The sequence below is a fragment of the Lycorma delicatula genome, chromosome 3, assembly GCF_047948215.1.
Source record: "Lycorma delicatula isolate Av1 chromosome 3, ASM4794821v1, whole genome shotgun sequence".
Lineage (NCBI taxonomy): Eukaryota > Metazoa > Arthropoda > Insecta > Hemiptera > Fulgoridae > Lycorma > Lycorma delicatula.
This window is the reverse complement of record NC_134457.1, coordinates 167,500,444-167,515,664: the sequence shown is the minus strand read 5'-3', so window position 1 is coordinate 167,515,664 and position 15,221 is coordinate 167,500,444. Positions and strand designations below refer to the sequence as shown.

General features: G+C 33.1%; 1 protein-coding gene across 2 annotated transcripts in view; it reads right to left on the bottom strand.

The window, feature by feature from the left end:
* The window catches only part of LOC142321029 (uncharacterized), a 196,973-nt gene that overhangs the window by 74,902 nt on the left and 106,850 nt on the right, over positions 1-15,221 (bottom strand). The window contains exon 2 of one of the 2 annotated variants that reach the window (XM_075359022.1): positions 5,243-5,398. In XM_075359022.1, coding sequence (XP_075215137.1) covers positions 5,243-5,398 — 156 coding nt within the window. The remainder of the gene's footprint in view (positions 1-5,242; positions 5,399-15,221) is intronic. The other variant, XM_075359024.1, reaches the window with a different exon arrangement.

Sequence of the window (15,221 nt, the reverse complement as noted above, 5' to 3'; positions counted from 1 at the left end):
TATATTTTTTTATGTTTGCGCATAACTTTTTTCCTATTAATCCGACTGAAATAAAGCTTATTGCAATCGACGCAACTAGTTTTCGCGGTGGTACAATGATGTTGAAAAAACATTTTAGACACAAGAAATCGGTCTGAAAAATGACAAAATTATTTTTTCGCCGTCCGGAGGGTAGATAGAGAGAGTGGGAATCTTGATATTCTATATGTATGCGTCACGTTAGATGATGTTATAGGAACAGTGGGAATCTTATAATTCTATGTACGTGCATCAAATTACATGGTATTGATGTCGGTTCCATTTAAATTTAAATTTTTATTCGCGTAGTTCAATTAAATTAACGTACGTTTAGTTAAAGTTAAATAAATCTTCAGCTTATCTATGAAGGAAATAAAGCCTCATCCTTTAAGGTAATCGAAATTTCATGTTTTCTCATTATATCGAATAATAGCGATTGTAAATTAGCGGCTGATTTCAAATTTAGTTTATTTGAATATTAAAAAATACAATTAAAAAGGATTTGTTCCATAAACCGAAGAATTTGAATAAGAAATCATATATAGACGTCAAAATTATGGATAATGGCATGAAGCACAAGTATTATTACATTACATTTATTAGAACATAAGAATATTTACCGATTGTGTAAATTATGACTATTTTTAATTAGATATTTAGTAGAAATGAAGAATTTTATAAAAGAAATCCTTAATTAAAAATTAGCCATTATAATAAATTGCCATTATATAATAAATTATAATAAGTAGGCAATAATTTAACAAAATTGAAGTAAAAAAATGAAAGGAGATTGGTATGTGCTCAACAAGTAAAAAATTAATAAGATAAAAACAAAATTACTAACATTATAAAATTAATTAATATAATGGTTACTTGAATTCACAATTCCTTTTGTTACCTGAACTGTTTTTTGATAAACTTCTCTTTTATGATGCGACGCGATACCATTGAATAACCTTGAATATGTAAAAGGGAGCTGTAAAAAGGAGTTTTAACTTTGCTTTTAGTTGTACCAGTATTTTCATATAATTATTATTAATCAAAGCCGAGAAGTACATTACATATTAAATTTTTCTTTCTTCTTCAAGACGTAACATGTCAAAATAAAGATAATAATTTTAACATTTATTATAATAAATGTTATATTCTTTAACAAAATATTAAAAAACAGTTCAACTACTAATAAACAAATTATAAGTTTTTGAAATATTTTTGTTTACTATTATAATTTAATTAATTATTATTTATTAATTAAAATTCCAAAGAGCAGATCGATAGATTCAAGATTAAAGAATTTTACCCGAATCAGAAAGTGACTATAAAAACAAAGGTTGCTCAAAGTGAGTGAATTGTCCTGAGAAAGAGGATTAAAGCAAGGGTACTTCCTATCACTAATCTTATATAATACGTATTTTGAAGAAATTATAAAACATAATCTACAAGAAGGTGAAGGAATCACCATAGGAGGAAAAATAATAAATTATATAAAGTTCGTAGATGATGGTAATTTTTTAGAAGATGAAATTCAGGAAAAGAAACTCATAATTGAAGAAAGGAGATAACTATCTGCTCAAAAGAAGGAAGAATTGACCAATTAAAACAAATGAGAAAATGAGATAAAAATAAAAATAGCGTTGGCTAAGGGAGCTCAAACAGAATGAAATAGTAAGACGGTGTTGAAGAAGCACCTTGAGAAGTGTTACGTTTGGATTGTACTTTATGAAAAAAAAAAGAGAAAATTGGATTCAAAGAGACTGGATTCATTTGAAATAGGGTACGGAGGAAACTTAAAATGATTAAATGGACGGACAAAGTCAAGAATTAAGGGATAATTAGGAAAGTTAACGAGAATAGAAGCTTAATCAAGACATTTCAGACTAGGGAAGCTAACTGGTTAAGTAAAATCATAAAAAAGAAAGTAATTGATTAACACAGATTGTTCACGTGCAAATCTTGACTCTCGATCTGCTGAGAGGCTAATTCATCGCACCATAGAGGTGCCGGGTTATCAAAATAGTATTAATATTAAGGCACTTAGTATTAAGACACAGTATTAATATAATAGACACATTACAGAATTGCTTTAGTAAGAAGATTCATGTTATTAATATATGTAATATATAATTATATATTATATTATTTGTATAATAATACATAATATAAATATATCAATATATTTTAGTAATAAATAAAAAGAAGGAATACACAAAAAACAAATAAACAAGAAGAAACAAACATGCTTTCATGATCACAGTGATAATCTAAGAAGAAATGCGAGCTATTTTAAAAGTTTAGCTGGGAACAGAATGGAGACCGATCTTGCAAGGGACCTACACAAGTTATCTGTACTAAGTGCAGATAATCATATGATGACAATGAGATACTATTACCCATTACTCTTATAATTTCAAACATTATTTATTTAATTAATATAATTATATACTATAAAATATAATTTTTTTTTGATGATATCGTCACATAAGTTGAAAGCTTGTGCGTGGGATATGGAAATTAGCGTATGAAAAATGCTGTTCCTGACCGGGATTCGAACCCAGGACCTCTGAATGAAAGGCGGAGACGCTATCACTCGCGCCACGGAGACAGGCAACAATTAATTTTCATTATTTCACTCTCCATAAAAAAGGATGTTGCGTGGGTTTTTTTTTTAAGTTTTATGTGCTCACATTTTTTTTAGCTGCTATTGGCTCAAAGCGGAACAATGGTGGTGCACCGGGCGGCTGCGCGCAGCGCACGAACGATTCATTTGTGCAAACGATTTATAATTCTTCATACGAACGATTTATCTAAAATTATATTTGTATTTTGGGGGATAAAAAAGGAGAACATTGGAGTTAGAGCTGTGTTAAAAAATCACAACTCAAGAAACAGCTAAAAATGTTCAGGGTTTTGATGCTTTCGTTGTAAAGGTTTTTGTAGTTGTTGGTACGATAAATTCACGAACGTTATTTAGTTACAACTGGCAAAAACATTTAACAAAATCATGTGTGATGAAAAGAAAAACCATGTAACATTTTCGCGGTGGGCCCTAGGCCCGCCTTTTTTCTAGTGTATTATTAATAATTAAACTTAGAAAGGCCTCATTGCAAAAGTCCTCGGCATATACTGCTAATTTTAAGAGATCTGAACGGACAATTGGATTTCATCGATATCTACAGTTCCATTTCTCAAAACTGAACCTAGGAAGATAGTAGGTATTTTAATAATGAAGAAAATTAGCCAAAAGGTTCACTCAAGTTTTTTACAAAGTTATTATCTTTTTTTTAATTTAATTTTTTTTGCTAACTTCTTAATGTTTATTTTAGAGAAAAATGTTAAATAAAAAAATGAAAGATAATTAAATTTCCTACGAGAAGGGGTTGCGATTTTGGTTATATAATGGTTAGATTAAAAAAAATTACAACAATCCATTTTCCTACCGTTGCAACTAAGGCAGTTTATTTTACAAGAAAGAGTTTGTCAAAAATAAAGAGCGCTATCCGTCCACAAGAAAAAGAGTTTTTCAAATCTTTGGTAAAATGTATTTCCAATATAAAAAAATTCTAAACGATTTTAAACTATAATAAAGAGTATTGTCTTTAATGTGTGTCTCGATGTAGTAGTGTGTCGATGAAGTAATCAACGATGAAATAGGAAAGAGAAGCACTCAAAAACAATTTTAAAAAAAATTAAAAAATGATTAAATAGACGTCCACTTAGGTTGATAAAAATTCATCAACAAATGTAAAAGAATAATTTAAAAATACGTGTAAATAAAAAAAAAAACAAATAAAAGATTAAGAAAAATAACAAAAACAATTAAAAAAACTTTTATTTTGATTTATAATGTTTATTCAAAATTTTATTAGGTCCATTTAAGATGCTGTTCAGAGAGTCTTACATAGAATCAGAAAAAAATTTCAGGACAAGTGCAAAATAAAGAGAAAAAGGTGATTGTAAGTACCAGGAAATATTTCGTTTTCGAGTTAAAATTTTCAAAAAATTCGCCTTGATTTCTATTAAAAGATTAAAATGAAGCCATACTGAAATTCTTAAAACTTAATTTAGGGGGTAAATCTCGTTTCATTTGGCTTTTGACCTAAAAAATTTAATAAAAGAGGTCTTAGGATAATTTTTAAGAAAATTATAGAACAAAATGAAAAACAGATGATGCAAAATACAATTTTGTTTAGGTTTGACGTACAATAAATGTTAAACTGCCAGTAAACAAGTAAAGTTTTTCGACAAAATTGGTAGAGAATTTAATTCTGAGAAACTCTATGTAACATTAACTAAATAAAGAGTTTAAGAAATTTTTAATTTTTTTTAAAAACAAAAGAGACGAAAGCGTGATAGAAAAAAAATACTTTACTGTAATTTTAAACCGAAACAAGAATTATTTCAGTATTGGAAAACAACAGCAAACAAAATCAACTATTAAAAATAAATAGAAATGTATTTTAACTTAATTTTAAAATAATTGTTAAAAATACCTCCCTCATTGGTTACACAATATTTCGCCCGATTTGAAATTCGTGAGACTATATATAAAGACTTGTGGTAAACGGTGTTTGAAGTAAGAAACGCTCAAGAACTGTTAAAAAAAGAATCTAACAAAGATAGTACATTTCGATTCGTTAACGATCTTAAATAAAATTATTAATTTTTGTACTTTATATAAACTGATAATGGTTGTTAAACAATCAAAATGTGTATCCAGTTATAGATCTTATTTTTTTTAAACGGTTGTTGTGCGGTTTTCTTAGGTGTTTTATATCCATAATTATTTACTAGGTTTTATTTTTTAAATTAAGATAATAAAAAAAATTAAGAAAAAAAAAAGAAAAAAAAATTGTTAACATAAAAGATGGTACTTGATGGGGATAATTGCTTAACCATGTCAAATTTTACCTTCAGGGTTAAATTTTATGGTTTTTGTTAAATTTGAGGATGTTCTCCATATCGACTTCTTACATAATAGAGAAAAATCTTATTTTCTTATTATTATATTTAGAAAAGATCTACTTAATGACATAATTTCTAAAGAAGATCCTCCTCAAATTAATTATTATTTCTAGCTCATTTTACATTTCAAACAATATATAGCTTCAGATTTCAATAAAGTTATATTTATCTCAATATTCCAGGAAACCACTCGTACATAAAGACAATCGTACTTCCATTCATACACAGATGCACACGCACACTCACACACTATGCAACGCACCTACGCTAATATAAGGTGTGAAGCGTGGCTGTCTCTTACCGAGCCCCAGCCACCGGAATCCGTTTTCACTGTTGACAGCTTCATCTATGTCATCATCATTATTATTGATATCATCCTCATCGTCATCATCACTGATAGATTCATGTCTGTAACACTCTGTAACATAAGAAATGAAAAAAAAATATTTATTAAACAGTTTTTATACTTCGCATGAGTTTTGTAAAATAAAAAGTACTAAATTTATATCCGAGATAAAAGTAAGATTTATTTTCCGGGCTAAAGGTATTCAAACTTATTGACCTATATTTAGAAAACCAGTCGTCGTAATCTCGTAAACGTAGGCTCAATCGATAACTTCCAAGATTATCTCCAAGATTTGTTCTGTATACTCTCAAATTCACCGGAATACCATGTGCAAGCAAGCCGACTCAAAATGCAATTGTAGTCAGTCGAGATGTGGACCCACACTACAGAAAATTTAGTGCGTGCTTTGGTTAGCGAAGTTTCAGTTAGTTACGCGTGTTAAACAGCGTGTATGAACTGAATGGGATATCGATCCTAACAACCAAGTCTATTCGTCAGTGAGATAAGACTTTAAGAGAGACTGAAAACTTGGTTTCAAAAATTGGAAATCATTCAAAAGTTTCAGTTAGTGATGAGACTGTGGATCGTCATTTACAACTCCTTTAACACATTAAACCAAATGATCGCAGACTACGATATCAGTTTGCTGCAGATGCACCGTGTCGAAAACAATCCTAATTATCTTGATATGTTGCTATTTAGTGGTGAGCCAACCTTTCATACGTACGGGAAAGTTAACAACTCAATTGTCGAATTTGGGGTACTGAAAACCCCCTTACAGTAATCGAAAATGAAACGGTCAGATTGAAAGTTAATGTCTGGTTAGGGCTGTACAAAATTGCGTAATCTTTCCATTTTTTTCATGGAGCTCACTGTGAAAGGGCCCAAATGTCTCGATATGTTTGAGAACTTTAATGTTCCTCAGATTCCTGCAGGGTTTAGTTTCTATAAAGTTAGTGTTCCACCACGATTTCTCCAGATGTTACATGTTCTTGAATAACACTTTCCCCGGATGTTGAATCGGACAAGAAGTTTAAACTGCGTCTCCACCTAGACCTCCAGATATAATCACTTTTTTGGAATATTTTGCTTGAGATTTATTGAAGGTTGTGGTTACCAAAGGATTTAAAACAGAGAACTGTGAAGCAGTTGATCTAATAATGACGCAGATACTGCTAAACACCTGGCAAGAGTTAGATTATCGTCTAGACGTTTGACGAGCTACAAAAGGTGCTAGCATTGAATTTGACTTACCTACATTAAAATTTTGTGAGTTACTGAATTTATTAATAAAAGATTATTAAATTTACATTAACTGGTTCTCTTAATGTAAGCTATTACTTTTGGATAGCTTTATCCCGGAACATCCTTCCGAAATCGATGTGAGTTAAATATATCGTGTTGAAAATACAGTATAATCCGGATCAAGTAGGACCTAGAATATAATCTATATACCGATCGAAAAGGAGAAATAAGGTTATAAATGAATGAGTTAAATGTTCAATATATTTTACATAAAAACGTTGTAAAATTAGCTTATACAAATATAATTACTATGTACTCTAGAATATAAGAATTTTTGGCATTATTCAAATCCATAAAATTAGATCTGGCAATCATAAAATTTATTTAATTTTACTGATTAGTTATTTATATTTTGTCTGCTGTTAAAATCTTCAATTTTTTTTGCTAGGAGGTTCTTAGAAGGACAGCTTTCAATCAAAACAGGCACTTGAAATGCCAAATGTTTTGTTATTATTTTTAGCAGTCTACCCGACATCTTTTAAATATGGTATCCGAATTTGGAAGTGTTTTTGTTAATGAGTATCGTTTTTTCTTTAACGACTATTCCCCAAATATGAATTTTATATACTTTCTAATATCGATTTTTGAATTGTTAGATCATTTAATTTTTTTTTGAAAATCTATAAACAATCCGTAACTTCGGTTTGATAGATATAATGGCAATAAATACCTTTTCCCGTTATTTTACTTGTTTTTTTTTTTACATTTATTTAATTTTAAATTAAATATAAATTAAATCTTTTTTATGTAGTATTTGCTAGAGGAGCATTTCTTACACAGTCACTAACATTTATTCTCAGGAAAAAAATGAGGACGAATACTGATTGACAAATAAAACAACTTGACAAAAACTAAAGTTTTATACGTGAAAAAATTTAAACATATTTTACTTGTCTTGCAATTTTTATATTTTCATGAACTTATTCTACAAAATATAACTTTTCAACTTTTAACTCGCAGTATTTCAATTCGGTCAACTTGGAATCATTATTATACAGAATATCAAATAAGTTGAAAGTTTCAAAATTATCAATAAAATATATCATCGGCTTTTGAAGAGTTACTATATTACATCTTTATTTAAGTACGCTAATATAAAAACCGTTGAATAATATGTATGTGAGTTTTTAAATTTATTTAAATACAATTATTTTAAAAATCTGAAACTTTCTGGTGTAAAATTTTAATTTAAATTCCCATATTTTAATAACAGTTCTCTTTTTATTAAATAAATATGAATTTTCTTTGCAAAAGAAATTTCTTTACACACCTAATTATTTTAAAGAAAAGTTAAATACAAATAAAACGAATATTTTTAATTAGGTTGTCGTACTATCTTATGTAAGGCTTTTTGTGATGTTTATAAATTCTGTATTCCATTGTCCAATTCTCATCTAATTCAGCTTCTCTACTCCCGAAATCCCTTTCCACAATGTTGTTATATTCCGCAGTGTTATCTGCAGTTATGGCAAAAAGAATATTTCTGGATTTTAGAAGTAGCGATAAGAAATTAGCTAAGAGTTTTCGGGATATGTAGAACTTTACAAAATTTCGTATAGCTTTTAGGTTTATTCTTTTTCTAGCGGGGATAACCATTGGAAAACTATTTCTAATGTTAAAAAGATGGATAAATCCCTACAGGTTAGAGAAGTTCCAAAAAGACTTATTACAAAATGTAATAAACCTGTCCGTCATAGACATTCTCCGCTAAGGATTGTTGTCGGCAGATTAATTGATACTCTCAATAACATCAACATTATTTAAGAAGTAAAATAAGACATTTTATACAAATACAACATAATTAACATTTTAAGCAATACTTTATTACAGTAATTAATAAACAAATGATCGAATACGGAAAACCGAAACCCGTCTCCGGTCGAATAATTAAATATTATTTATTTAGTATGTAATATAATTTTTCAGAATCATTTAATTTAATTTGTTGACAGTTAAGAGAAAACATATTTCCACACGATATCACTAAAGTCATGAACAGTTTCGTAAAAAGAAAAAGAATTTTAACTTATAGAGTTAAAATTTTAAATCTTACTTTTATTTCTAACTTACAGGAAGAGAAAGTGGGATGTATGCGTCCTATCTTGTTATACCTTTACTGAAGTCATTTATTCGTATATATTGACATAAAATACAAAAGTAATATTATTTATTTTTACGGGTAAAATAATTTTTAACATTTAACAAAACTAAGCAGAATTTATCTTCCATCAGAAGAACGATTAAAGCCTAAACGGAAAGCTTAAGTTAATATTGAAGAAAATACTAGATGTTTAAATGAGAATTTCCTCTCAAGCTATAGCTGTGGTTAAGTATTCATAGAACCGAGGACTATGTAAAACTTACTTTATAGAACAAAAAATACTTGATTTTACTTTTTTTAAGCATAAAAAGAGAGTTCTTATTTTATTTTTTAAATATTTTTTTGAAAAGTAGTGTATAAAAAATATGTACGTATTAATAATTAATGAAGTAATACTTGGTACAAAGGGAAGCGTTCCTTCTGCTCTCTATCAAGATCTAAACAGGCAGTATACAATATAGAATTTATAAGATAATTACTATACTCTCAAATATAAAGTAAAGTTAAAATATTAAATATTAACAGTGTCTGAAAGTTAATTCGTTGCACGCCGTAATTATTTTGGTCAATATAACACATTCTGATAATAATATTACGATTAGTCAGTCGTATTTCTTTTTCGTTTCGACCACTATGGATCACTTTTAGCGTACCAGAATACGATAAACTAACAACTGAAGAAGAAGGCGTCAAGTTGGATCCAGGGCAATGACATGAAAAAGCTTATGGGTGTTTGTTTATCGCTGTGGACAGGTTAGAATGCTGTTATACACAGATTATGTGTTTAAAATAATTATTTACAGCTCATAAACGATCAACATTAAAGGAGGTAGAATCACATAGATTTTTTTAAAAGAAAAAACAGTGTTTTTAAAAATCTTTTTGATTATTGTTATTGGTATGTTTTTATTATTGACTATCATTTAGTGTTTATGTTTTAAATTAAATACACTACAATTTTTTTAATAATTTGTAATAAACTTTACATTGTAACTGAACAAAACCAGAAACTTTCAGGAATATTCTACTTTTTCAGTTACAGGTCTAGGCTAGGCTACATAACCTAGCTGTCGTGGCGTTGCTATGGATCAGTTTCCGGCTCTTCTGCATAGCAACCATTCGGCGAACGGTAGAACGGCAACTGCGAGGCGGTAACCAACAACACACAGGTGAATAGAAATCGTGGCTCATTCAATTACTCCAACCGAGATCAACGGAAGTCGTCGCGGAGGAAATTAATAAGGGATGAGATCGTTGAAAATATGAATGGTTCTTCGGGTAAGAGCAGTGTCTCTGATATTACGGACTCGATTTCGGTCCCTCCGCCGTGGCAAACGGTGCCTATGTTACGCACGTTGCTGGTAGCTGACACGACTCCTGGGAATGACATACCTCTCGAATAGATTTGATCATCTGTCGGTGGAGGAGACTGATGGTGCTGCTCCACAAAAGGAAGTGGTGAAGCCGCCTTCGATAGTATTGTTTGGTATTTCAGATATCACGAAGCTGTATGAGTTGTTGGAATCGGTGGTGAAGAAGGCGGAATACACTGTGAGAATAATAAACAGTAAACAACTTCGGCTGCTGCAAAAGATATTGAGAGCTACAAAAAAATAATTCCTGTTCGCGAAAATATCAGGGGTATGAACTGAAGTTGAGTTCACTTAGAGAACTAGATTAAATTTCTTGTTGCGAACAACATTTGTGGTGGTATGTTATTTATTCAACTGCCTCGAATTAATGGGACATTTGCACACGAATTGGCTCTATAAAGTGAAGAACTAGGCGCGGGGTTCATGCTTCCTCGAACTCGGTTAGCTAGTTCAGAGGGAAACGACGTAGGACAGTCAGCATTGTCCGAAAGAAGCCTACATCGAAGGCGAAGGTTGAGTGATTAACTCACTGATGCAAATATCTACCGAGGCATTTATATCGGTGAAATCCCAAAGAGGCCTGGCTTATTACTATGAGATGTAAAACGTTAGAGGGCAAAAGACGACTCCCGTTAAAGCCCATCAGGGCTGTCGGTGGAGGGGGGGATGGCGATCGGAATCGTTACAAGATGGGTGTCGTCCCCGACGGGGGTTGGGATGTTCTCGAAAATAACCTGACAGGCGTGATGAGAGGGGCGTATCGGGTGATGGTTAAGAATCTTCATCATTCGATCCCAATTGGAGTTATACAGCAGTTGACAGTCAGGGGCACAAGGTGTGGAGCATCGTAAACGCACACCACCAAGCAACGAAGGACACGTTGGCGACGTTTTTCGTAAATCTGTAACCTAAGAATAATAATGAGGTGTTCGGAATAAAGTACATAGCAAATTTTCGCGGTAGATCTGAAACACCAAAGAGAACTTCAGGATTGGTGCACTGTATGAAATGTCAACAGTAGGTCACACTAAAATAATTGCATGAGGCCGTATCGCTGTATGAAGTGAGCAGGGGTACACAGAACTGCCGATTGCCGGAAGGCAGTTAGGAGCACAACGGCGATTCGTGCTTTATGTCATGAGGATCGTCCTGCAAATTATAAAGGTTGCAGTGTATATAAGGAAATCCTTGAAATGAAAGAGAAGAGAAGGATGAGTTATGCTCCGAAGCACGGTCCTGCGGGGTGTAAGGGCCTGAGGCAAATTGTACGACCTAGGCCATGATTTCCCGTCTTTAGGTCAACGAACCAGTAGTAATGCGGATAATAATAACTGTGGCATTGGCAATATTAGATCATCGCAGATCTTTCGCTGAGGCAGTGATGGGAACCGATAAGGCTTCGGTTACACTGGATAGATTTGAGAAGCTGGTAAGTAACGTTGAGTTCTTGGTCTAACAAAATGAGAAAATGATATCTTCTGCAAACTGCTAGATGTCGTTCTTATTTTGGAAACTCATTTTACTGATAGAAACTCTGAGAATTAAGGGCTGTTCAATATACACAACCAATCACCCTGATGGAAGAGCGCATGGGGGTACTGTGATTGTGGCAAGAAATGGGCTACGGGACAATCAGCAACCTCCGTTCGGCACCACCCATAATCAAGCGATCTCGATTGAGATCTTGGACTGGTTAGGGCCTCCGAAACTATCAGCAATATACTGTCCTCCTCGTCACGCGATAACCAGTGACATGCTTTGTGAGTAGTTTGGCACACTTGGGTGCCGGTTCATTGCGGGAAGTGACTGGAATGCGAAGAACGTATTCTGGGGATCTCGGCTTACGACTAAACGTGGAAGGTCCATAAAGGTATCTGTTCAAAGGATGCGGCTACACGTTATTTCGGACTTCAACCGACCTATTGACGTCGGATCCAACGAAGATTCCTGACTTGCTGTATTTTTATGTTAGTTCGGGGATGTCGCCTTTCTATGTTGATGTGAGGAACAACTACTGCTCCACCTCAGATCACTCTTTTGTTCTTCTGACGGTTAGTACGATGATTGTGCGGAAAAAAGGAGCACTGTTCCTTCACAACATTCGGACGGACTGGGAGTCGTAGAGTCGTATAATAGTTGGATTGAGAAGAAACTACCTTTCGATGTGGCGCTTGATGTGGACGTAGCTACCAGGTGCTTAACCGCTGTCATGCAGGAGGCGGCGTAGCGCTCTACTTCGTTGGAGACGGACAGAATTCAACGAGGTACGGACTATTCCAGGGAGGTTATGCACTTGGTTAGAACAAAGAAAACGTTTAGAGGTGGGAGCGGTTTGGGAGGCCTGAGGACAGGACAGCGATGAACAGGGCGGCCCGCAGATTGAAAATGCGGGTACACACTGCTGTGTGTACGCAAGAATGAGGCGTTCGAGGAATATGTTGAGTCTATCTTCTCTCAGGTAGAATGATCATTCTTTGTAGAGGGTGACGAAGAAATGCAAGCGGTCACCAATTTCTTTTCCGCCGCTGAAGACGGCTGATGGGTGGGCCTGTGACAACAGCCAAAAGGCTGAGTTGTTCGCTGAGCACTTAGGATAGGTGTTTCGGCGGCATAAGATGTATGGTGGTGTCGAGGGGGAAGTTAGTGAGTTATTAATTAGCCCGATTCCTCTGTGTCTCTCTTTGAGGCTCTTCTCGTAGGTAGAGGTAACACAAAAGATGAAGAGGATGGGGTGTGTACGGAAGGGTCCAGGTGTGACAGAATTACGCATAAGATGATATCTTCACTGTTTCGGGCTGCTTCTTTTGTTCTCCGAACCTATTTAATGCGTTCCTTAGGAAAACTTATTACCCTTTGGAATGGAAGGTTTCGTAAATAACAGTGGTCTTGAAATCTGGGAAACCTTCGCAAGAGGTGTCTTCGTATAGGACTATTAAGCCTGCTACCGGTTTTATCCAAGATCTTTGAGAAGGTGTTCTTGCTCAGATTATGGCCATTGTTGGAAAGTGAAGAAGTGATGGATTAAAATGTACATTTTAATCCATTTATTTACATCATTTAGTAAAACAATGACAGCCACCTTATAATAATATAGTTTCTAGTTCATTCTGAGTTTAGTAAAAGGAACTGTTAAAACATACAACCATGAATGAAGTTAATTCTACACACAAAAAAGTATTAGTAATAAAACGTATTTTGTTCAAAACGCTAGTGCAATGATCATCACAAAAAATTATAAAAATTCCAAGGAAGAAAATTGTGAATATTTTACTATAAAATTTAAATCATCTTCTGATACAAAACATCTAAAATCTAAATGAATCCTTTGAATTATTTTTTCTTCATTTTAGAAGTAAAGGAGTAAATAAAAGCAAAGGTATGTAAATTAATTTGAACTAATAGAGGTAACATATCTTTAACTCCGCCATTATAAAGTACTGAATTCGGAACACTTATCAAATTTATTCTTCTTCCATAGACTCACCAAAAAAAAGGTTTCTTTTAAAGTTTCAATAAAATTAATCGGTGCTATCTGATTTAGACATCGCTTATAATACAGACTTTTTTTATCATTCCGACATTCATCCAAACATGTTTAAAGCTAGTATACTGCATAGTATAGTAGCTATAGTATAGCTAGTAATACTGCATAGTTTGAGTAAAAGTCTTCATAGCAGCAGTTCATTGAAACATAGTACATAGAAACGAAGGAAACATATGAAAGTTTGTAATTAAGTTTGAAAGCTGTCTAGTACGGTACAAATTTATTTGATACCTGTGCTGACCTTAAACTAAAATTCGGGGCTTACTGTAATATTATAACCTCCTTACGAACCCACGAACGTAGTTAAATAATTACCAAAAAGTAAAACTTTCATTCCATAATAGCAACATTTTGAGAACACTATATTTCCCTTCATGGTCTGTCACTATTATTTTACACGTAAAATACTTTCTGTTTACGAAAATTTTTTGTTCAAACTGTAGGTAAAGAGTACAAGGATTTAAATATCTGAACAAGAGTTTATGAATTTCATTGAAACAAAACTAAAATAGCAAATAAATTTAGGTGGAAACCGAACCGTAAAAATATTTAATTTAAATTTGTATGCTGGGGCTTAGCGGTAGAAAATTATTTAAAATCATAACTGGGGAATAAACATAGACTACAAAATCTACCTATGTATGGAAAAGTAAATTAAAATTTATTTTATTTTTAAGCAGGGTTTTATATAGAGAGGTCTGCAATATACAAAAGAAAAATCTACAGCTAATTTACGTAACTCTAATTTATAAAAATTCAAGTTTATTATTAAAGGTATTTTATTATAAATTGTTTATACTTCATCAGTGTAAGAATAAGACGTACGTATAGTAGCAACGAAGAATTGCCATAGTTTACATTGAAAAAGAGTAATGTATGTATGTAACGTGAAAATGTGCCTGCTGTCGAAGTGACCATTACGGCATCGAAAACAAAGAGTTTCCAGAGTGCTGGAAAGAGGTGAGGATGGTGTTCTTGCCAAAGTCCAATCGAGAGAATGACAATATAGAATTCCGCCCATTGAGCTTGATTAACACAATGGGGAAGTTAGTGGAAAAGATGCTGGTGAATCGACTAGTTGGTTAGGTGAACAGTGGAGGAGGGATAAGCCATAATCAATTTGGCTTTTGGAAGAATGATCATCGGTCCAGGTTATTGCCAGAGTTACTGACTGGGCAAGAGAAGTTAGATCAGGGACCTGGCGGACCAGGGAAATTCCCCTCCTATTCTCTCTCGACGTAAGGAACGAGTTCGGGTCAATACCATGGAAGGTTATAATGACTGCTCTGGCTGAGAAAGGAATAAGTCCGTACCTGCGTAGGCAAATCAAAGAATACTTATCCGACAGATGGTGCGCTGTGAATGCGCAAGAAGAACAGATTAGATTTCGCTTATTCGGAGGTGTACCACAAGGCTCTGTTTTGGGGCCGTTATTATGGATTCTAGCCTACGACGGGGTTCTGGGACTTCAACTCCCAAAAGGGGTAGAGATCATTGCTTATGCGGACGATATAGCGATCTTGGTGTGAGGAAGACGTGAAGAGGAAGTACAAGATAGAGGTAATCAATCGT